Below are 24,414 nucleotides of genomic sequence, written 5' to 3'. Positions count from 1 at the left end.
AGGCAATTTTGAAGCCTTTTTGGCTTTATATGCTCCCAAAAGTGGGTAAATGGTCCTATTTCATTGATTTCAATTCATAGAAACCAAAATATAAGTTAATTATGGATGTTGTGTGTTTTATTTCTATAATTTGGACCAATACATGAAAGATGGGAAAGATAGAAGCCCCTTAGGCAATTTTGAAGCCTTTTTGGCTTTATATGCTCCCAAAAGTGAGTAAATGGTCCTATTTCATTGATTTCAATTCATGAAATAATTTGGATGTTGTGTGTTTTATTTTTATAATTTGGACTAATACATGAAAGATGGGAAAGATAGAAGCCCCTTAGGCAATTTTGAAGCCTTTTTGGCTTTATATGCTCCCAAAAGTGAGTAAATGGTCCTATTTCATTGATTTCAATTCATAGAAACCAAAATATAAGTTAATTATGGATGTTATGTGTTTTATTTCTATATTTTGAGTTTTAATTCTATAATTTGGACCATCACATTTATTCAAATGATTGTTTTTATTATGGATTGTTTTTATTTTGTAACCTCATTTATATGTTTTTTTTTTAATTTTTTTATATAGGATTATTGTCCAAGAAAAGCCCCGTATGATGTTGACGAGTTGAATGTGGTTCGAGAATAATGGGCGCACTACTTTAGGACAAAGTATTTATTGAATGCATAACAATTTGCTTAGGTAGAACATTAATAATATTATTAGTGTTGTTCGTTGTATGTGTTGGATAAATTTATACAAGTTCTTATTTGTAATATTATACTAGAATTTTATATTATGTCGTATTAATTTTTACGAAAGTCGGTATAATTGTTTATCTACAGGAACAGGTTTATTATAACAGGTTTTAATTAAAATATATTAGTTATATATAAATACATGCTGCCGAAATTTAATAAAAAAAAAATTTAATTTAATGACTATTTGTAACGGGCAAGGAATTTGTCAATTACAAATAAGCACTTATTCGTAACGGGCGTTTTTGTTGCCCGTTACAAATAAGTACTTAAGATACACCATAAAACCTTATTCGTAACGGGCAGATAAAGTGTCCGTTACGAATAATGGGTTATTCGTAACGGGCGTTTTTAGTGCCCGTTACGAATAAGGACTTATTTTAGTTCAAAAAAGGACTTATTCGTAACGGGCACCTGAAACGCCCGTTACGAATAACCGGTTATTCGTAATGGACATTTTATATGCCCGTTACGAATAAGAACTTATTCGTAACGGACAACGCCCGTTACGAATAATAATGGCCATCCGTAACGGCCGCATACGTAACGGACACTGCCCGTTACGGATGGCGTTTTTTCCACTAGTGTGGGAAGTTAATTTTGCACAAGTATTGTTGTAAACTGGTGGGTATTTTAATGCAAATGAGTAGATTATTTTGGGACTAAAATTAGGCCAAAAGGGTCGAAGTTTTGGGGACGGAGGGAGTAAGATAGAACCCAATTTGGCCGACCTGACCTGACCCAAATGACTCGAAATTTACTCAATTTGACCTGTTTATCATAATTTGTAATTATCTAAACCACTCCAAAAAAAACGACCCAAACAACTCAAAATATGACCCAAACCCGACCTGTTACTATTTCAATTTTAAATAAAGAAAGTAGAAATTGTGTTTACCTACCAGCTAATATTTTTCGCATCCTAATGATGTGGCCTAATTTAACCGCCAAAACTTTATCCACTCTATTAATAGCCCCTTTTTTTCCGCCAAACCTATAATACCAAGTCCTTTTGAGCAATTAACTGAAGGCACAACTGTCCGATCATCTATTAACCATGCAATCTCAACCGTCCATTACTTTTCTTGATCCACTATATATATCTGATACTTTTACCTGTTTTCTAATTCCTTTTCCCTCTTGTCAAAAAAAAAAAAAAAATCCTTTTCTCTCTCCTCTTAACCATGTCTTCTTCACCTCGATCATATTTCTCGAAAAAAAATTTCGTTCTTCAAATTAATCCATTAATCGTACTTCAAATTAATCAATTGATCGTGCTTCAAATTCATTGATTAATTGTTCAATGATTTATTTGGTTTGGTTCGCGTCTATTCCTGATTATTTCTTCACTTTTTGCAGATTTGATTGATTTTGGAGGTATTAATTTATTATCTGATCTTATTCACTCAATTATGATTTATTTGCAGAAATTATGATTTCTTGAAATTTTCAGTGTTTTCTCTTTGTTTCGGTAGAATTTTATGATCGCTTGGCGTAGGAGATTTGAATTTGATTCGAATATGTTGTCTCTGCCTTTCTTTGAATCGTTTTATGTTTTTGATTATTGTTATTCAAGCATATCTAATAAGAATAAGATCGACGAATTTTCCAGATTATTAAAGTTTTTATTGCAAAATTGCTTAATCGTATGACTTTCACGTTATATTTCTTTTTGTTTAATTTGATTGAAATTTACGAATATTTAGGTTAATTTTTCTGTTTGGATATGAATATATCTCTGTGAATTTAGGCTATTTTGTCTGTTTGGATTTGATTATATCGCTATTATTTCAAGAATTTGATTGCTGCATATATCTCTCTTTATTGTTGGAAAACTTGAAATTGGTTATTGTTTTCGTTCTATTGACTCTCTATTGGTATGTGATGAATATTAAATTTGATCTTTATAGGTTTGAAATTGAAATTTAAAGATCATGTATGTAAATGATTTCATGCGATTCAAGAAGCTTGATTCATCTTTGCTTGTTTGGTTGGACGAATTTATGTGTTTAGCTTGAGTGTGTTGATTTCTAGTATAACTGAAAATCTTACAGTCGCTTGATTTTTACTATATTGCTGGTTGGAACCAGGACTCTTGCAGTGCTCTGATGTGTGGACTAGACGACTAGTGGTTTGGTCTTGCTTGATCGTCGGATGTTCTGCACGATTCAGCGGGCTGATAGAGCCATATAAGAAGATGGCTGCGCTGCTGTTTGGCTCTCCCAATGTTATGGTGTGTTCATATAGTATGTACTGTGTTATTGGTGAGTTTATTATATGTGGATGAGAAAGTGGCATTATTAGGGTTAGTGTGTTGGGGAGAATGGAGTGTTTTCCTTGTTTTTGTGAATTGGTCTTGTTAGTCGACCTTTGCCATGTCGGGTGTGCTTGCTTGGCAGGTCATCAATGTCAATAAAAGATCGTTTTTTGTGGTTTTGTTGGGAGATGGCACGGGGTTTTTCCCGGCTCTCCCAACGGTGTGTGCGTGTGTTCTTTCTGTTTTTCTTAATTTGTCTCCCTTTCCCTGCACCCGTTGCGCTTGAATCATCAAACTCCACCGCTATTGTCACATCGATCAAATCAAATGATTGCGTTGGACAACATATGGCCAAGATCCAATTTTGCCAAGGTATATTTATCAAAATCCTTTCTAATTTCCCTCTTTTATTACTTAGTACGACTAAATTGCAATGCAATCTGCAAAGGTTAAGTTGGTGTCATTATTCACATCAAGGCGTCTTACAATTGGTGTCTTCGAAATTGTTTGCATGCACAGAACCTTGCTCTTTGAAACTTTTGCATATTAGGGCTTCAAGGCCTCCTACAATTGTCTTGTACAGAGTATATTTTGGGAAATTCTGCTTATTTAGAACTTAATTTATTTTGAGAATGTCACGTCTCTTCATTAAGTTACCCATACAAACTTACTCCATAACTTCCATGAACATTCTCATGTGGAAAGCTACATTCAGTTCCCATATTTATCCAAAGAATAGGCAACCATGTTTTTGAATAAGCTACTCTGATTAAGCAACTCCCACGCAATTTGTAGAGGGTATTGCAAATGTGATTACTACTTGCCAATTGCACAGATAGGTCATCCTTGTTTATATGTACTGCACCATCGTATATGTGTACGCTGCACCAATCCTCATATGTCAACATGTGTGTAGTTACCCCATACAGATTATAATTTTTTGAAAAGCATATTGTTTGGGGTTGTTTGGCAATCTCCCAACCATGTAAGTATTTAGTTTCACAGCTTCATGCCACTGTAATCCTTGAAGTAGATTCTAGGTTTATTTATTATACATTCTGTTCAAGCAACTTGATGCTCAATTTTATTCAAACAATCTATTACCAACGAGCAATTTTTGATTTTTTTTTTAAAATTAAAATTCTGCTCTTTGTTGCTTTTGTTTTGCATTTTACATTACTTTGAACCAAGAACAATAGTGGTGAGTCTTGCAAGTGTTTAATTATTGATGTAATAGAAATTGTGTCATTCTCCTTGTACACTTTTGTATTAGAATTTCCTCTACAGGTTTTATTCATTTTAGGTGCCAGACTGTTGATACTCTAACGATATGTGGCCAAGTTGCTGTTCTGATTTTGAGGATCGGATCCCATCTGCACGTCTACAACTGTCGCCGCTTGTTAGTTTTGCATGGATGGTTAGCCTAGCAATGAGGCACTATCAAATATGCTCGTTAGAAAGCTTTGATATTTATGATTACAGTACTTGTTCACAGTTGAATGTAAACTGAATATGTTCTCAACGCCAAAGGAATAAAGAATAGTTGAAGTGTTGATTGTTGATGCTTGATATGTTTTGCCAATATCACAACTTCAACGATTCAATGCTGAGTTGCTGTTGTCAAAGTGAGATTTGCACCTATTAATAATATTTCTTGATTGATTGTTGACTATTTCTCTAAGATATGTTTTCCCTGCCTTACCTTTATTTATTCAATTTATAATAATATGATTAATAGATTATAAATTGCTTAAGTCTGTCCTTTTTTTTTTTTTGGTTTATTACTTGAATAATTATGAAGTTCCTTTGTGTTACACTTCCTGGGAGTAGAAGATGATGCTCATCGCAATCAGTTTGATTGTTGTGCGGTTATTTGATCTTTGTCTTTCGTTTTGCCTATTCAGTCTGTCAGTCTCACAGAGTGTTCAGTGTTCAGCTTAGTTAATTATTGGATATGGATCGGATGGTAGGAGAGGATGAGGGCTTGAAACAAATGACAACGGGCAAGTTAGACTCTTCGGCTATTTTGTGTGTTGAGCTGCGCTGTTAGCCTTGTGATTTTTTTTTTTTTTTTTTTTTTTTTTTTTTTTTTTTTTTTTTTTTTTTTGAGCTTCAGGATAGTCTTGTTATGAGAATTGAGAAAAAGCATGATGCGGGGACCTCGGTTAAAAATTCATGTTATGTGAGGTGAATCATGATCTATAAGCTCTAAATGGAAAGAGCGCCCAAATTATGTTTGGGGGTTGGTGGTTCAAATCCATCTAGATCCATTCTTTCAACTCATACAATTGATTATATGGCAAAGAGAGTATGAATTAGTGTTTATATTGACGATTTGTGTTACGAATTATGAATTATAACTTTGGGTTTAAAGTTTATTCCAATTTTAATCATCACCTCGAGACATTGTCTGAGCACAAAACTACTTTATTGTCCAATTGAACTATTAAAAAAATTTGATGAACTATTGTAGATTATTTATTCATAAGTAGCTTAATTATTGGGTGAAATATTTTATTATTTATTTAAAAAGGTGAAAATTCTTTATTCGAAAAATGTGCATAATATTAGCATGACTTGTTTTAGTAATAGTTAATAGTGTAATTTTCAAAACAAATCTAATAGTGTTGGTTTTTTTATTTTTAAGACCTGTAGTTACAACTTTGAACAATTAATTTTGTCACTCTCGTCCTTAGAAGCAAGTGACAAAATCAATTTTAAGTAATCAAGTTTGTTATCAAATTATCCCGGCACAAAAAAGTTTTTGAGTTTGATAAATCTAAGAATTAATTTTAATAATAGAGGCTATGCAATATTTTTGGATCTGATAAACTCCAAGGGTAAGATCTCATATTTTTTTTTCACCTTAATTATCAAGTGTAAACTTATTACTTTAGACTTAAAATGTTTCATACAGTGCTTAACAGAAATCAGTGTTGCATAACTGCATTCAGAAGGCCTGGCCTAATATATTATTTATACAAGTATGTACTTGTACAATATTTCGAAGCTATATTATTTCCTATGTCCTGAAGATGCCATGAGGACACCAACAGCCACAACAAACATCAACAACATGCTAACTAGCAATGTATATGTTTTTCTTGAAGAATTTCTGTACTCGCCGAATAATAGTATAGCCCAAAAGGTGCTCACCAGAGGAAGTGCCTGATAAATACCATCCAAAAATTTATACAAGTGCATCAGTAAAATAATTGAATTGGAACAGGAAAAAAATGAATAAAATGACTTGTTATATTTGTTTGGGCAGTGATTGAAATTTAACATACCTCAACAGAATCAGCTGCAGCATAACCAGCAGCCTGACCTCCCATGAACTGAAGGCCATTCCCAAAACCACAGAGAAGCCCTGCAAGTAAAGCCCAACCCCTTCCTTTCGAGTCTGCCAGGTAGGCCTTAAACGATGACTTTGGCAATTTTAAGATAGGGCGGTATAGGAATATGATGTTAAGGACAACAGAAACCACGAAACTAGAGACCGTGAAGTAGAAGAAAGCAGTGTAAACCACCAAATGGGGAACTCCTTTCTTTAGGAGATGGAACTGGTCATTTGTTGCTATATTCAATGCTGGAGAGAATAGAGAGATGCACACTCCTGAAAAGAAAGTTATAGCAAGTCCAAGCCAGATGCTTCTATCAAATACCTACAAATTATTGAGAGATTACTGAATAACTGATGTATCTGATATAAGCACTACAGGAAGGCAGAGTTTAAAAATGATGGCACTAATAGTTTCACAATCACAAATCTCATATACAGTATAGATATCAATTTGTACTTAGGTGCTACTGAGTAACTATTGTGATGTAACATATTACGGAGTATATGATTTTGTACTACCATAGGAAATATTATAGGTCATCCCTAGAAATTTGTTGCAGTTGTTGAAGTAGAATACCTTTATGGATCTCTTATTCTCTAGTTCAACGAGGAATTCTGCAGTCCCAAATTGTGCCTCTACCTTGGTTTCTTTTCCCTTTTCAGGATCCATTGAAGCACCCTTGTAACTGTCAAAGTTGATTTTGTTACAGAATTGCATTAGAATACAAACCCACCAATTTCAATTCATTTTATAATTCTTCTAAGAGAAGAAGTGAAAATTACTCTGCTTTGTCTTCAAAACCAGTTGACAAATGGCTCAGTTTCTTTTTGTTATCAGAGGCATTAGATGAGTGAACAAATGAGCCTAAAATAACAGCAATCAGAAAACACGCTACACCGGGGAAAAGAACTGCAGCCTTGTTAATTTTGTCATCAAGGAAATAGTTCAATGTGGTTCCTGTAAAGAAAGATTTCAAACCATAGTAAGCATCTCATTACAAACAACCTCAACTTGTCCAAAGAAAGATTAAATTCACAGCAAAAGGAAAATACCTATTACAACAGTAATGCTACAAACTACCACCTCTACCACTGATAACCCTACTAATGCCCAAGCATATTGCGTGGATAGATTTCCGATACTGAGGACTACTCCACCCGCCATTGCGAATAACACACATGGCCAGTTATCCTGCAACAAGCACCCTTACTATATATGAACACAAGTAAATGTTACCAAAAGATTGTTAATTGTTGTACTAATACACATAGTATTACACCAATAATATTCTTACATTAAAGAAAATTCTCTTGTTTAAACAATAATATAAAGAAAGAGAAGAGGTGACCTGAGAAAGTTGGGTGAAGAAATTAGGCATGCCAGGCTTAGCATCACCAATCTGACCAAGAGTAAGAGCAATGATCACAGCAGCTAAAAGATTGGCAATGGAGTAATCAAGATAACTATGTTGAGGAAGACGGCCTCGCCTTTCGAGTAAGGCTAAAATAGCTGTCCATGTCCCCAAGAACAACAAGGCTATTAACATACATACTATTGCTCCTTCTTTGCTCTCTACTACAAGCATCTTTCTATTTAACTCACTTATACACAAATTACACTCTATTTGTATTTTCTTCTTGATCAAAATATATACAAATATATACAAGTATTAAGAAGAATGTTTACAAGAATTTACTTTTAACTGAAATTTGATGAGAAAAATTACTAACGAAATATTAAAGTTTCAGACTTCTAAAAATTTAAGCTGTTTCTGTAATTCCTAACGAAATAGTGATTTTTTTTTTTATATACTTGATGTAAAACAAGTATATAGTAGTGTACATAAGATGTTGGACTTCGTGCTATGTTGATGTTAATTAGGTTTTTGATTCGTTATAGGATTACTTGATGATCAAGGACATAAGAAGGATGCATAAAAGATTTTTTTTTTTTTTTTTTTTTTTTTTTTTTTTTTTTTTTTTTTTTTAAAAAAAAAAAAAAAACAAAAAAAAGGTATGATAGAATACCTACCGTTAAATTTCCTTGGCTCCCAAGGTAATCCTACAAACTACTTAGAATTTGATTACTAGTATGATGAATAGGCATGTGAGATCTGGTTATCTTTTCGGGCTCAACACAATTATGAGGAGGCCTAATATACATGCACACTTCAAGCCTAATAGAGCAACTGGCTCTCGTGTGAGAGAAATTACACATTCCTGTCTTTTTGGGCGTCAACAATTAGTTGTCAAACTTTCATCCAACATGTTTTAATCTCTTAAACTTATAATGAAAGAAATAAAGCAAAAAAGAAAAGGAAAAAAAAAAAAAAAGTGCAGAAGCAGCTGTAGTTCTTAGGGCAGGGGAGGAGCCATATAGAAATAAGTAACCTTTTTATTTATCAGAATGTTACAGTTGGTGTTCAACATAATCTGCACTTCTGTGTATAAAATGCCTAATATCCAAATTTATTTGACGCTTAATCATTTCCTATGTCCTGAAGACGCCATCAGGATACCAACAGCTATAATGAACATCAGCAACATGCTAACTAGTAATACATATGTTCTTCTTGAAGATCTTCTGTACTCGCCGAATAGTAGTATGGCCCAAAAGGTGCTAACCAGAGGAAGTGCCTGATAATTACGGTCCAAAAATTTATTTAAGTTAATTTCATGTATTCAGAATTAATCCAAGGATTTGTACGCGCTGTGGATGAGATCTGACATACCTGAACAGCATCAGCTGCAGCATAACCTGCAGCCTGGCCTCCCATGAACTGAAGGCCATTCCCAAAACCACAGAGAAACCCTGCAAGTAAGGCCCACCCTCTTCCTTCCGAGTCTGCCAGGTACGCCTTAAACGATGACTTGGGCAAGTTCAATATAGGATAGTATAGGAATATGATGTTCAGAACTATGGCAACCATGAAACAACAGGCCGAGAAGTAGAAGAAAGCAGTGTAAACCATCAAATGAGGGATCCCTTTCTGTAGGAGATGGAACTGGTCATTTGTTGCTAGGTTGAAGGCTGGAGAGAACATAGAGAAGCAGATCCCGGAAAAGAAAGTTATAGCGAGTCCTAGCCAAATGCCCTTATCAAACACCTACAAATAAATGATGTAATTGAGTTTAAATATGATAGATAACTGATGTATTCAATATAATACAAACACTTAAAGAAGGCTTTTAGGAAGTGTGATACTAACTGTTACACATATAAATAATCTAATCTAATTATTGATATAGTATATGCTAGTCGAGTGTATCAAGCCACTCAAAATACCTTTATGGATCTCTTATTCTCAAGTTCTATGAGGTACTCTGCTGTCCCGAAATGTGCCACTACCTTAGTTTGTCTTCCCTTTTCAGGATCCACTGAAGCACCCTTATTACTGTCAAAAGTGATTTTGCTGATAAAAATGTCTCAGTTTAAAAACTAAGCTGTTTCATATAATTCTGAATACCATAAACAGAATAAGAACAGAAGTGAATCATACCCTGCCTTGTCTTCGAAACCACTTGACAAATGACTCAGCTTTTTCTTGTTATCGGATGCATTAGATGAATGAACAAGTGAACCCAAAATGACAGCAATCAGGAAACATGCAACACCCGGGAAAAGAATGTTAGCCTTGTTAATTTTGTCATCGAGGAAGTAGTTTAGTGTGGTGCCTGTAAGAATCGAAAGCACACCATCATAGTGAGCCTCTAAGAAAAAAGTCTTATATCATTGAAAAAAGAAGGGTTGAGCTTGTAACAAAAAGGAAAACATACCAATTACGACAGTAATGCTAGAACCAACCACCTCTACTACTGATAACCCGACTAATGCCCAAGCATATTGTGTAGATAAATTTCCGATAGACAGGACTACTCCACCCACCATTGCAAATAACACACAAGGCCAATTGTCCTGCAACAACGAACACTTTAAAAGTCCATAAATCACTACTAGTTCTAAAAAATACGGAATTATTTAGAAAATATGATCAACCTGATGAAGTTGGGTGAGGAAATTAGGCATGCCAGGCTTGGCATCCCCCATCTGACCAAGAGTAAGGGCAATGATCACAGCAGCCAAGAGATTGGTGATGGAGTAATCAAGATAAGTATGTTGAGGAAGCCTGCCTCGCCTTTCGAGGAAGGCTAACACAGCAGGCCATGTCCCCAGGAACAGCAATGATAAGAGCATACATGCTATTGCTCCTCCTTTGCTTTCCACCGCATACATTACTTATAACTCAGCTGACTGACACCTTAATATTATTTTCTGATCAAATATGACTGAACTTTGTTCCTTTACTCCTGATCATCACATTATTTTACTTGTTATCATTACAAAAAAAAAAAAAAAAAAAAAAAAATCATACAGAATTAAATAGCAAGCTCTTTCATTAAGATTTTAAATTCATGCAAAACCAAATACAGTATTCAATCTTTATACATGAACAATAATACTTTAAACACACACTCTTGAATGCTGTCATATTTATTTATATTTTGTAAAAGCATGGTAATATTCTAATTTCCTAGGCCTAACAAGAGGGTAAATATACAGGAAATTTCGTAACAAAAACACATGTAGTAATTAAATAAACAAACTTGAGATTATTGTATAATTTTTTTATTATTAAAACTTTATATGGAATATAATTACTTCATTTAGGAAGTAAGCTTACCAAATACTCCGATATGATATGTTGACAATGGAGCAAAAAGAAGTTTAAATGAATAGTTTCTTGTTTTCTTACTAGTTACTACTCCATGTTATGAGCACATAGTAGTGGGTAGGTTGAGTGATATTTGTAATTTGTCACTAATATTGGTTTTTTTTCCTTTTTTTTTTTTTTTTTTTTTTTCACTTGACCAGTTTCATTTATCACACTTAGCAATACATAAAGTTCAATTCTTTATAATTTTTTTTTTTTTGGTGTTTAGAGAGCCACAAGGGCAAAAGATGAGCATCAATCCCAAAATGTCTTGAAATCGGAAGAGAAACTCTAACTTCTTGAGCTATCCCTTACTCTCTATAAATAAATATTATAACAATTAAATAATATGATAAGATTTATTAACACAATTTAAACATAATTTTATTTGACTATTTTTTTTTCAAATGTATAAATCACAAAAGAAAGTCAAAGGTACAAATGTGAATAGTTTAAAAGTCAAATTAGGTCAAGTAAAAAATGCGAGTAGAAGAAATTAAATTTTTTTTTTCTTACCACATGTTATGATTAATTTCATTTATGAATACTTTTAACACTTTTTATTTTTTGTCTATTTCTAAAAGTTTTGAGCATTTTCAATTTATTTCATCTAAAACAAATCCGTATTATTATATTTGTGTTACAACCAACCACGCACTCCCCATTATTCATAACTTTGTGCAAATGGTAAATGTTAAGATTTAGTGAAAATGGAAGTTTACATAGTGTTAAAGATATAAAAATATTACTCTCTAACGTAAGAACATTTAAAAACAGATAGAATATTATATTATTGGTCTGGATTTGTACCGATCAAATTGTTTCAATTTTTAAAATTACAAGGATGCACTTGTTCAATTATTCAATTATGCTTACATAATCTTGGGATGTGTTGACTATGGAATCTTTTTTGTTTTTTCTGGTGCAATGACTATGGAATCTTTTGAAAGGTAGAATTCTATTTACCTTTCATCTACATTTACAATATGATTATTCAATTTAAGAAGTCCTCAAGAATTCAAGATGCTTCTCAATTATAAAGTTAAGAAATATTTTTGTAAAACCGCCTTATCATCATCCTAAATTTTTTTCTCCAATACCTACTCAAATTTAAATTTTCTTTTTTTTTTTTAATTTATTTATTTTTTTTATACAAAATATTTACTTATAATTAGATGGCTCTCAGCTTGAAATTTTTGAGCAATCAAGACAAATTAGTCGAGTAAAAATATTTCATCTATTTTCAAAAGGGTCATACTTTACTTTTTTTACAAAATAATTGCATAATGTACCGGAACACTTGGCATAACTTGTAGTATGATAAAAATAAATTGTCAAATTGATTGATGTTAGTGTTAAAAGAATTTTGACCAGTATACATTTTTGTCGCGAACAAAAACCCGACCAACTCCATTGGTTTGCCAGCTCTAATTTGGATCACTTTGTAGTATAGAACAAATTCTAACAGATGGTTGAAAGATTGATTAAAACTACCATTCAGCCATAATTTTTAGAGGAATTGATAATGATGTATAGATGCATGCTTTTCATCATCTGGAGAACTAGAATTTAAAACATCTATGTGACTACGTAGAAGGTTACTCCCTCCGTCTTTGCCCCATATTCGTATTTTACTTGATTAAATTTTTGTGAGTGGAGTTAATAAGAGAGAAATTAGTGAGACATAAGGTAGTAAAGTTACGGTTTCTATATTAGCTAGTACGTATGGGACAATATATAAACGACACCTGAATCAAATAAAGAAGGACAAAAGGAGTATATAAAGGAATACACAAAGACCCAAGTTAGACAGTAGACATTGTGGGACACAAAAAAAAAATTGCATTAGATTCTGCATTTTTAATGTAATAAGCAAAAGTTTATATTTCTGCTTCACACTACAGATGCCACTGGCCCGGGAGCCCGGCCCGACCCAATACGAAAAAAGCACGACACTACACAAGCATGAAAAAAGCACGGCATGACACGGTACTGTGCGTGTGGGACGGGTCTAGCCTAGGCCGTCTTTATTTGGGAGAAGCATGATAAGTCACGACATGACCGCGCGTGCTAAAATCAATGAAATTTTGCTTAGGCACGCAAGTCCGGTACGATGACACGTAGGCTTAGGCGGGCCGTGCACGGGCCAACCTTTTGAAAACTTCGGCTCGACATGACACGATACAAAACTCGTAGGCCGAGTCATGAGCCGAACCTAACTAACTCCAAAATTCGTGGGCCTAGCACGAGCATAGCCCGATACGGTCCAGGCCATCTTATTATACACTTGTATAATTCAAATTTCATTTTCCATGAAAATAACTTGAACACCAAGTCACCAACCAATGGTTAATAATAACAGAAAAAGTAGCTAGTAGAATAAAACAAGACTTGTTATTATTCATATTTCATTTTCCATTTTTCTTCATCATTGTGGAACAACTAAAGATTTTTTTGTTTAGGGAACGATAATAAATACCAAATTATTCTTTCCACAATTATTGCTGGAATATGAACAAGGATCATTTTCAAAAACATCTCCAGGTATGTACATGTACGCCAGGTTGTCTAGGATTCTTCCTCATCTTCCTTACCAGAAAGAGCGGACCAAATAACGCAGCAATTACTTGTATTATATCACGCACTACTTAATTTATACTGTATTTGTGACAAAAAAAAAAAAAAAAAAAAAAGGCGTAACCCACATGTGAGATGAGATATTGTTCATTTTACATTAAAAATAAATAAATAAATAAGAGAGCCACAAGGGTCCAAGATCTCCTGGAATCGGGAGAGAAGCACTAACCACTTGAGCTATCCCTCACCCTCAATAGTTTGAGACTTTGAGAAGAAACAATACTCCCTCCGTGTTGTTTTAAGTGTTACAGTTTGACCGGCACATAGTTTTAGGCAATTTAATTGACCTAAATAAAATAAGAGGTAAGTGGGGTAGTTGGAGTATTAAAAAACTGTAAAAGAAAGATAGTGGGGTTAATAGTTTATTGAAAAGTAATGAATGTGAGAGGAGAAATCTAATAAAACAAGTAGTAGTGGTTTGGGTGGGGACCATGAGTGGAGAGAGATATAATATTTTAATGTAGCTTTTTGCCAAAAAAAGAAGTGTAACACTTATTTAAACACGGCTGAATTTGGTAAGTGTAACGGAGGGAGTATTGGACTTGTATAGTTGTATGTGATCAAACTTTCATCCAATGTGTGACTTAATCATGCTTTATGAACATATACTTCATATCATAGTACTGTCTATACTTAGTATTTAAAAACTCAAACCAAAAAACACACATGTAATCATTCTATGACACTTCCCCATCTTCTTCACTTATTCAACCAAAAAAGCCACGTGTCTAAACCTCCCTATATGCAAGTCTTAACTCCTTCATTATGCTTCCTAAACTTTTCATATTTTCTTAAAAATAAATACAGTATTAATATTAATTAACCCACAAAAATCCAAACCAACAAAATAGAAATGCATCTTGAGCTTCTTCATCTCCCACGCAATTTATCTTCATCTCCCTTTTTAAATCAACCTTTAATCAAGCTTAATTGTTCATTTTCCTTTAATTTTAGTCCCTCAATCTTCTTCACCCTTCATTAGTAGCCTCATTTTGAATTCATTACTCCAAATAATAATTCTTTAATCACTTAGAATTGTATGAGAGACAAAATTATTCATGCTCACAAACTAACTATCAAACAATTTTCTGATCAACCATGCGTTCAAAATACAAAACTTTAGAAATTGTTCTTATAATAAGCCCGTACGTCGGACGGGCCAAAAGCCTAGTTTATTATAATAGCATGTTATCATCCTAACACATTATCAATCCCAAAAGAGCTAAAGGTGGGCACTGGGCACGCACATTGATTGAAAATTGAAAGATGAAGTGCCCGTTTTGTTCAGTTCGATTCAGTTTAATTCAGCTCCAATCAATTCAGTTCAATTCACTTTAGTTTCTAATTTCCTTCTTTCATAAACAATTTATTTCAGCTCTATTCAGTTCAGTTTAACCCCAATAGTTTAGTTAAATTGTTTTTTGTAAATCAAAACTGAAGTAAATTTGAAGAATTGTATGAAGCAAAAACCCCATACTAAAAGTGTGTTGACATTTGCATATATGAAGTAAATGCTCCTATCAAACACCTTCGTATGATAGAATTGTACGCAGTAAATGTCATCTGCAAGATTGCAATAATAGAGTCAATAGTTTTTTGGAAAAATTGTCAAAAATAATAGAAACTTTGAGCGGTCCACTAAAAATAAGTTAAACTTTTGATTATTTCTAAATAATACAAACTTTGAGGATGTCCGCTTTAAACAAGTCATTTTACCTGTAACCTACGGTTAATTTTATTTTTCTTTTTAATAAATTCATTTAACAATGTAATTAACTCTTAATAACAACTTTAATTATTGTTAATTAACAACTACAGTATTTTTTTAAAAATTTTCTTCAAAAAAAAAATTTAAAAAAACATTTCCTTCATCAGCCACCACCTTCTCCTGCCACCCCACCGAAAATAACCAACCCCACCCAACCCAATGAGACTCTTTCTCTCTCCTCCTCATCCTCCTCCACCCCCGTCGATGCCGCAATAATGGACAGCAACAAACTGCCACCGAAAAAATGAATCATCAACAAGCAAGCTTTTGTAACAACGCCGACCTCGAAACCACCAGAATTTAGCTTCGTCAGAGTTGTCGTCTGCTGCTCCTGCTCCCACATTATCTTCCTAAAGTACCAACATCTTAAAATTTGTTTTAGTTTTGAATTAGGGTTTTGTTTTTGTGTAATTTGGTGTTTGATTTGATTTTGGGATAATTGATTTTGGTGGGGGCTGTTGTAATATAAGAAGTATTTTCAAGGCTATATTGAAATTAAAATAAGAAGATCGAAAAGATGATCTTATGACAACAAAAGAGTACGGTGTGTGGTGATGCAAATCACTGACTTGAAAACAAAATTCCGGCGCAACCGGGGTGCACAATTGTATTCGTCGGCACGTTCCCTAAGGTTAACACACCACTTCCACACAAAGGCACTTTTGGGTGGAAGGTTGGAGCCAAGTAACTTATGCCCAATATAGAGTATGTGTTTAAGCAAGCTTGTGTTTGATACGTATTTCTTGTGTGTTTGACCAGAAAAATAACCTCCAATTTATAATGAAGATTGAAGAAGATGGAAGATCAAGGGGGAATCTTTTTAATCAATAACAAAATAAAATCAGAATAATCATGGTGATCAAAACACCATAATCAACCTCTTAAATGGGGGGTTACAAGAAATTAACCAAGAAAAGGAATCCAAGGGAACCGTTGGAGTCCAGTGGACAAACTCGCGCCCGATCAGGCGGACACTCCCTTTTTCCAGACGTCTTCTCGCGCCCGGTCGGGCAGGTTTCGCCCGATCGGGCGGCGGAACTCTAGAATTTTACGACTCTTCTCGCGCACGGTCGGGCGATGCCCGCCCGATCGGGCGCCCATATCTGACCCTTTGAATTTCCTTTCTTTATTTCCAACAATCCCCCACTAAAGGAAGGAAAGAAAAGCCAACGAAAGATGACGATAAGCAACATATTGGGCATAAGAGGAGATCAATACATAACACTTACATAATACATAAGTAATTTAAAATCTAGTGCTTAGTGAAATGAGGCATTGAACTACAAGTCTAAGGGTGGACAAACATTGAAACCCTTAAGACTCTTGATCATGGAGTGGACGAACCTTGAAACTCTAAGATTAGTGCAAGACCCCCACAACACATACATCACTCCAAAAATTTACTTAAACACCGCGAAGAGATATGCTCTTCTATAGCCAAGCATATTCACCTTAGGTCTAGTGGAAGCTCTAGGAAATCAGCCCAAGTTTTCCATAGAAGATGGCTAGTCTTGACAACCACATAGGTGAATCACAAGCACTTCTCAAAAGTACTTAGTCAATGGGGTTAAAACATGTTCATAAGAAGTCAACAAATGCTACATTATAGCCATTAACCCCCACAAGGCCACTGATTCATTAAAAGCTTAATGCTCAACCTCACAATAATCATAAACAACGGTGATCTAAAGTTTTAGTGCGTCCACTCAAACAATTGGATTCATTAAGAGTCAAAGAACTCAACCTCAAACGATGGATCAATCAAGTGCGTTTCGAATAGCACCAACCTAAATGGTTTATTGATCCATTAAGAACTCAAAAGAGCTCAACCTCATTCAAGCATTACAACACATGCCATAGGGATAGGAAAGGAATGCTTTTAAATCTTTCCACATGCGCTTAAGGCCTATCCCCCTCGACATTTTCACAAGTTATCAAGGATTGTTACATATTCCAAATTCCTTACAATAATGCAAAATTATATTTGCTAGAATACTTTTCCAATAAGGAAAACTAGCATGTCACCAATATCAACTTACTTTGCACAAATGGTTAAAAAAATGTGTCACATTCACCATTTAGATGAATAAAGTAACAAGCTAAGAAAACCCAAAACTTGGAATTTCAAACACTTATATATTCAATCAAGTTCAATCCTTGACAATAACATAGCTGCCGCATTAATGAACATATTTCATCAACCATCAATCTCCAACACTTGCCTTCCGGAAACTTTTTTGAACAACTTTTCCCGAAAGCTAGTGTATTTCACAACCTTTGTACCTAAAAAGATACTTAGTAAAAGATGAAGCACAAACAACGTCAAAAATCATTCACTAATAAAATTTGTAAAATATCATTTCACAAACATATGCTATGTTAAAATAGATTGCAATGCATGTCACTATTTATCACATTGCTAAGCGTATTAGCATACTCCACTCAAGACATACTTTAAAACATCTTTAAAGTACACATAATTCATGCTAATACAACACATATTCTACTCAAGTGATGACATGAACTACAAACATCATATCATCGCAAAAATATTTCCAATCATGAAACATGTATGACACTTTGGAAAAACCAAAAACTCATAATAATAATTATTATTCTCAAAATAATAAAACATATTGTCATAATCAAATTCGTGAAAATTGCTCAACAAATTAGAAAGACAAGAAGTTCAAGAAAGTTATTTACTACAATTACACATGTGATTCTCAACACCACCACATTACTCACATTGTAGAAATAACACAAAAATATATTACCTTGAAACAAGTAGTGAGAAACAAACTTAATCACAAGTATTAGATCCTCACAAGGTACTAACCAAACTCTTGTACCACTTTCTAGGCAATAAACTTAAGTTAACTCACACTTGAACTTTCAACTCACATTTCTTATCTTCAACATGGAACTCTCTAATCAATTCACATAGGTCACCACTTAAAAGGCTTAACAAACTTCAACCTCTAGAAGAAAACTTATCATCAAGGACAAGGATCCAAAATAAATAAGTCATCTAAGTAAGACCTACATTGTTCCATTAAGACAAGGAAAACAAAATAACCTTTACTCACAAGTTTAGCCTTGAACACTTCCAACAATACTTAGCGAATTGACATTGTAAAACCTTTAGAAGAATTATTAAGAAACACACTCCATAAAAAAAGATATGAGAACTCTTAATTAAGCATGTTAGAAATGATCTAACGTATCCTCAATAAATCTTCCAAGGTAGACAATCACTCATGTTATCAATTCATTAAATTAAGGATACAAACACTCTTCAAACATAGAGATGTCAAAACAACAAATCAAGGCAAACAAATAATAGTTTTTAGCACAGCTAGTCACTCATGTTTTGCATCAAATAGAAGAGAAACTAAAATTGATGCCTCTTATTCCTCCTATCGTAAAACTTGTTCACTCAATAAAAAAAATAAATACATAGAAGGAAAAATAGCAATCAAGAGACACGAGAATTCCAATATGCATAGCCAAATCACTTATTATATGTATAAACATATATGGCATAAGCATAAAATTGCTAAAAACGAATTGTTATAGTAAATGAGATAATTCAATTGTGATGCATGGAGATTGCCAAATATTGTGGTACATGGAGATAATCCAATAATCCAACAATCACATACAATAATCCAACGTTGTGGTGTATGGAGATAAACCAATATTCACATACAAAGTCATGGAGCATAAATCAATTGCTTAAAAAGCAAAAACAAGATATTCCACAACCCAAGACTTTGAGTCCAACACTAATTCATCATATTACTCTTTCCCCCACATTGGACGACAAAGGTCTTTCACTAAGTATTGAAATTAGACATGAGAAACTCTACACATTTCACATGGGGCTCATAAGAACTAAATTCCTACAAGAAAATTCTATAAACTCATAGAACCATAATGTGATTAACACCCTAGAAAACACCCTAGAAATTCCTTTCTTTTAAAATACTTGTTTTGCCCTGTTTAAAACTTTTAAATAGGAATATCTAAGACATTATCGCCACCGTGAAAACGGTTAAGACAACTATCAAAGACACACAGCGGAAGACTAATTTCAAAACAATTCAAACCAAGTCAACTTGAAATGTAAATCAACGAAAGTAATGTCAAACCAAAGTCAAACGAAGTAAAATATAATCAACCTACAACTTGGAACCATTGTAAGCCCTTATTAAAATAAACCGAACTCAAAACCCTTTTCGTTAGTCACGCATAATAATAAAGTCCTAAATAAATAAAGCAATAACACACGTTCATATACTTATAGAAACTAGCATGATTCGCTCTTCACTCATGCCCGTTCATGAATATGCTTCATCACCTGAAAAGCTTATCTCTACTTGTTTCCACTACTCTCCATTAAAAATAGGTCATCATAGGGCCAAGATAAAGACAAGGCCAACAAACACACAAAATACACAATCAGCAAAGCTGAATACATAAGTGTAATTAACACACTAACATATAATTTCCTATCAACACACAACTTACCTCGTTGCACCTTTTTTTCAAGCATACAACATTCAATAAAATTTCTCACAGACACTACATAATATTTATTTAATGCTGACTACGCATCGAACGGGTTTCCCACTCAATCTCCCCCAAACAAATTGAGGTTACCGACACGGGAGCTAACCGTGCCAGCATCAATAACCACACATAGGTGGCAAAATTCCTGCGCATAATAATAATAAAAGGAATGTACAACGTCTTGTACTCCATTAGAAGTTATGGTTAAATATAAAACCCCATAACCCCCCCATATATTCATACTCAAGGTATATACGTTCCAAGAGTTTTGGTGCGTAATCTCTTTCACGTTACGTTATTTACATATTATTAAACTTGGTGATGACTCTCAAACCATAATCATTCAATCAACAATAAATATTCAAACAATCAAATATACCAATTTAATTCTTGAATAATTAGTGACCATATAATATTTAATGTTGAATCCTTTTTAATTCTACCTCGGTGCCAATGACACCTTAAACGCATAAAGCGCCACAAATCCTATCCCTCGGTGTTAAAAACACCTTAAGTGCACTAAGGCACCAACATACGATTTATTCCTCGTGTACATAGACACTTATATAGCTCTTTCCTCATGCTTATAGCATCAATAAAAATTATATGAACCATATTAAAATTCCTTTTCAATATTCCAAACCAAATTAAACATTTAGTTTAATTAAACATGCTCTCTAACATGCCATAAATAAATAAGTGGTTCATAAATAATATTCCAAACTATTATTTTCCATTCAATAATCCATCACAAATAAATCATGTTTCATAATCCAATCACCAATAACATCCAAATCATAATTTCCATTCCAAACCTAGCATGATACTACTTGTAATCAATCAAACACATTTAGCATGCTACTACATCAACATAATTATATTAAGTACGCGAACGTACCTTGTATACGATCTTAAAATCGCCACGACTAATAAAAATCGCTCACTTCAAAGTCTCCTACAATTTAAAATCATAGAAGAGTATTAAAATCCACTCTACACAAATTTCCAGCAATATATACTATTATAAAACCCCTCATAATTTAATTAAAATAAGCTAAAATTATATTTAATACATCATACTTTAATCCCAATTAATGGGTAATTAAAATTCCTTAAAGAAACTTGATTTTAAATGCTCTACCAAAAATTCCAGCACTATATTTTAATTAAAACTTGCTGTAATTAAGCCTTAAAACACTTTAATCAAAGGTCTAAACCATTATACATCATAACCCTTCAATAACTTACAAATCAAGAACCTAGGGTTTCAAAAATTGGGGATTTTTAATTAAAAACATAATCTGAAAATTAATTAACATAATATTCATAATCAAACATCAAAAATCAAATCCCAAAACTCATAATTAACAATTAGATTTAGGCATAAATTAGTTTTTAACAATAAAGATTAATTTTTTTTTATTCGAAAGGGGAGAGGGGCAGTGGCAGCCACCACGCCAACTGCCAGCGCCGGTGGCTGCCTGCTGCCGACACTGCTGGCGGCCGGCGACCACCTGCTGCTGGTGGTCGGCGGTGGTGGTGAGGGGGAGCCGAAAAGAAGAAAAAGGGGAAGGGGAAAAAGAGAAAGAAAAAGAAAGAAAAATAAGGAGAAAGGAGAGAAAAGTTTACCTTGGGTTTTCTCCACTCTAGGCAAAGTTTGATTGCCTCATATGTGGGATATTTATACCCCTTCTCTACAAACCCTTTTTCCCTAACTTTCCTCTTTTAATTTTCCTAATCCCATCCCTAATAAAACTTTACTAAAATAAAACTTTCCATAAATTAAACCCCAACTTAATTAAATTAATTAATTAAATAAACCTTCTTTATATAAATATTTCCAAACTTATTTAAAATAAATAATTAAAATACTTTAAATAAAACAATTCAAGTTAATTAAATACTTCTCAAAATACTTATTTTAATTAAAATACGTATAAAAATACGAGGTATTACACATAACCCACACATGCCAAAGTTAAGTCTAAAATCAAAACATAGTTGATAGAGGAGAAAAAAATATGTGAACATACCTTGATGGTGCCTCTAATAATTTACCTTAATGATCAATGATGAACAACCCAATGACCACCACTTGTTGTGATTGTGCATCCACTAAGCATTTTTGAGCTTCTTGAAGCACATTTGGATCCATGTTCTTTACTTGAAGCATATTGGCATCATGTGGAGATTTACTAGGTATAACATTAAAAGAAATGAAATTCTTAAGAATCACTTTCCACACATAAAGAAATCGATAATGATACTTTAGACAAATGCCAATACTAAACCAAATCGAACCAAGTAAGAACAAGAATGAGCAAAACATGCAATCAGAATTAATAACTCTTGAAGACTCTTTCCTAAGGTGGACAATTAAAGAAGTAAAATAATCTAACCATTGAATTAAATAATAATTCAAACATTATCATACTTCAAAAATTCATCACAAATCTAACACAACTTAGTTAACACACTAATATATAAGATATCCACCAAAAGAATTTCAAAAGCAAAATTAATAGAAGTAGTACAATCATATATATATTTTTCAACAAGAACTATAGATATATGCCACAATTAAGAGTCACAAAAACAACAACCATAATAATATTCTCCTATGGAGAAAAAAATACACATATGACTCTTCACAAAATAATCACATGATTCTAATTCAAAAACTTCTCATACTTAATAAATTGATAGAATTATTATTAACACAAGTTCTTGAAAAGAAGTATGCAAATTAAGCATTATGAGCATGAACAAAGTTCCAAAAGCATGACATATACACATCATTGTATATATTTGCTATAAACAATAATCTTTGATAACATACTCAACATATATAACACATGATTCATGGTTAAATTTATAAATCCTACAAGTTAACAAGTCATAAAAATTAACCATGAATTATCTATCAACATAGACAGGTAAACATTAGGTACTCAACATATTGCTAAAAGAAACTATTCTAAAGCAATAGCCTAATATTTACTTTCTCAATGAACAAAACAAGACATATGTTCTAACAACCAACAAATTGGTAAATAAAGTCAATTAACATATTTCTAAGTACTAAGTTCAAACCACAAGCATTAGAACAAAGAAATAGAAATAATCATACCATGTAATATCACACATATATAACATGGATTATACTTTAGTCTATAAACTATTAATCATGTAACAAATACTACATTATTCATCTAATATTGTAATGCCAAAAATCACAACTCTTATATTTGCCAACATGATTATTAGAATTAAAATCACATGATAATCATAATCAAATTAAAATTAGTTTAGAAAGGACCTCCCTTGATTTAATTCAAGTGTCAAAGATGAGCATTCTCCGTAGTACGCCCAAATTTCCTCTCCAAAAATGCAGCTCAACTTTGAAGCCATAACTCCCAAACGTGAGCAGCTATCAACAATCCAACCGTTGAAAATGAAGCCTCATATGTCCCGAACAAGATCCCAAAATTTCAGCCCAAAAAGAGAACGATTGACCTTTGATCGGGGACTGTTTCCGGGACTGCTCCCAGAAAAACGTGAACATAATTTTTCTTCAAAAAATAATTTTCTTTGCACATTTAATCTTTCGATCAATACCCAATTAGTAGCCAATGAAAATATATAATTTTGTTTTCAAATTGTTGTAATATAAGAAGTATTTTCAAGGCTATATTGAAATTAAAATTAGAAGATCGAAAAGCTGATCTTATGACAACAAAAGAGTACGGTGTGTGGTGATGCAAATCACTGACTTGAAAACGAAATTCCGGCACAACCGGGGTGCACAATTGTATTCGTCGGCACGTTCCCTAAGGTTAACACACCACTTCCACACAAAGGCACTTTTGGGTGGAAGGTTGGAGCCAAGTAACTTATGCCCAATATAGAGTATGTGTTTAAGCAAGTTTGTGTTTGATACGTATTTCTTGTGTGTTTGATCAGAAAAATAACCTCCAATTTATAATGAAGATTGAAGAAGATAGAAGAAGGAGGAATCTTTTTAATCAATAACAAAATAAAATCAGAATAATTATGGTGATTAAAACACCATAATCAACCTCTTAAATGGGGATTACAAGAAATTAACCTAGAAAAGGAATCCGAGGGAACCGTTGGAGTCCAACGGACAAACTCGCGCCCGATCGGACGGACACTCCCTTTTTCCAGACGTCTTCTCGCGCCCGGTCGGGTGCCCGATCGAGCCCCCGGTCGGGCGGAGCTCGCCCGATCAGGCGACAGAACTCCAGAATTTTACGACTTTTCTCGCGCCCGGTCGGGCGATGCTCGCCCGATCGGGCGCCCATATCTGATCCTTTGAGTTTCCTTTCTTTATTTCCAACAGGGGCTTGGTGAGGTT

The 24,414-nt window shown here is 33.6% G+C and overlaps 2 protein-coding genes and 1 long non-coding RNA gene across 3 annotated transcripts; 1 reads left to right on the top strand and 2 right to left on the bottom strand.

Moving 5' to 3' along the window:
• The first annotated feature begins 1,888 nt into the window (after positions 1 to 1,888).
• On the top strand, positions 1,889 to 4,563 carry LOC145562239 (uncharacterized). Its single transcript, XR_014094300.1, has 2 exons — positions 1,889 to 2,121; positions 2,835 to 4,563. It is a non-coding gene; the product is annotated as an uncharacterized LOC145562239 (long non-coding RNA).
• A 1,418-nt stretch (positions 4,564 to 5,981) lies between these two features.
• LOC145562238 (ureide permease 1-like) lies at positions 5,982 to 8,062 on the bottom strand. The gene is made up of 6 exons (XM_081622449.1): positions 7,694 to 8,062; positions 7,398 to 7,536; positions 7,128 to 7,302; positions 6,922 to 7,030; positions 6,292 to 6,666; positions 5,982 to 6,169 (listed from the first exon to the last, which is right to left on the bottom strand). The coding sequence occupies exons 1-6, from the start codon at positions 7,928 to 7,930 to the stop codon at positions 6,017 to 6,019; spliced, it is 1,188 nt and encodes a 395-aa protein (XP_081478575.1). The 5' UTR covers positions 7,931 to 8,062; the 3' UTR covers positions 5,982 to 6,016.
• Positions 8,063 to 8,656: 594 nt separating this feature from the next.
• Positions 8,657 to 11,105, bottom strand: LOC145563541 (ureide permease 2-like). The gene is made up of 7 exons (XM_081623988.1): positions 11,027 to 11,105; positions 10,342 to 10,652; positions 10,122 to 10,260; positions 9,845 to 10,019; positions 9,631 to 9,739; positions 9,077 to 9,451; positions 8,657 to 8,981 (listed from the first exon to the last, which is right to left on the bottom strand). Exons 2-7 carry the CDS (start codon positions 10,576 to 10,578, stop codon positions 8,829 to 8,831), a joined length of 1,188 nt encoding a protein of 395 aa, XP_081480114.1. The 5' UTR covers positions 10,579 to 10,652; positions 11,027 to 11,105; the 3' UTR covers positions 8,657 to 8,828.
• Between the last annotated feature and the right edge of the window lie 13,309 nt (positions 11,106 to 24,414).

The sequence above is a fragment of the Chenopodium album genome, chromosome 10 (genome assembly GCF_948465745.1).
Source record: "Chenopodium album chromosome 10, dcCheAlbu1.1, whole genome shotgun sequence".
NCBI lineage: Eukaryota > Viridiplantae > Streptophyta > Magnoliopsida > Caryophyllales > Amaranthaceae > Chenopodium > Chenopodium album.
The sequence above is the reverse complement of the archived record's forward strand: the minus strand, read 5'-3'. Positions and strand labels throughout refer to the sequence as shown.

Coding starts and splice junctions, on each gene's coding strand:
- LOC145562238 (XM_081622449.1), bottom strand. CDS start 7,930: ATGCTTGTAGTAGAGAGCAAAGAAGGAGCAATAGTATGTATGTTAATA. Junction 7,031..7,127: donor GGTTTTGAAGACAAAGCAGA/GTAATTTTCACT, acceptor CAACTTTGACAG/TTACAAGGGTGCTTCAATGG. Junction 6,170..6,291: donor CTGCAGCTGATTCTGTTGAG/GTATGTTAAATT, acceptor GGTATTTATCAG/GCACTTCCTCTGGTGAGCAC.
- LOC145563541 (XM_081623988.1), bottom strand. CDS start 10,578: ATGTATGCGGTGGAAAGCAAAGGAGGAGCAATAGCATGTATGCTCTTA. Junction 10,020..10,121: donor TAGCATTACTGTCGTAATTG/GTATGTTTTCCT, acceptor CGATTCTTACAG/GCACCACACTAAACTACTTC. Junction 9,740..9,844: donor GGTTTCGAAGACAAGGCAGG/GTATGATTCACT, acceptor CACTTTTGACAG/TAATAAGGGTGCTTCAGTGG.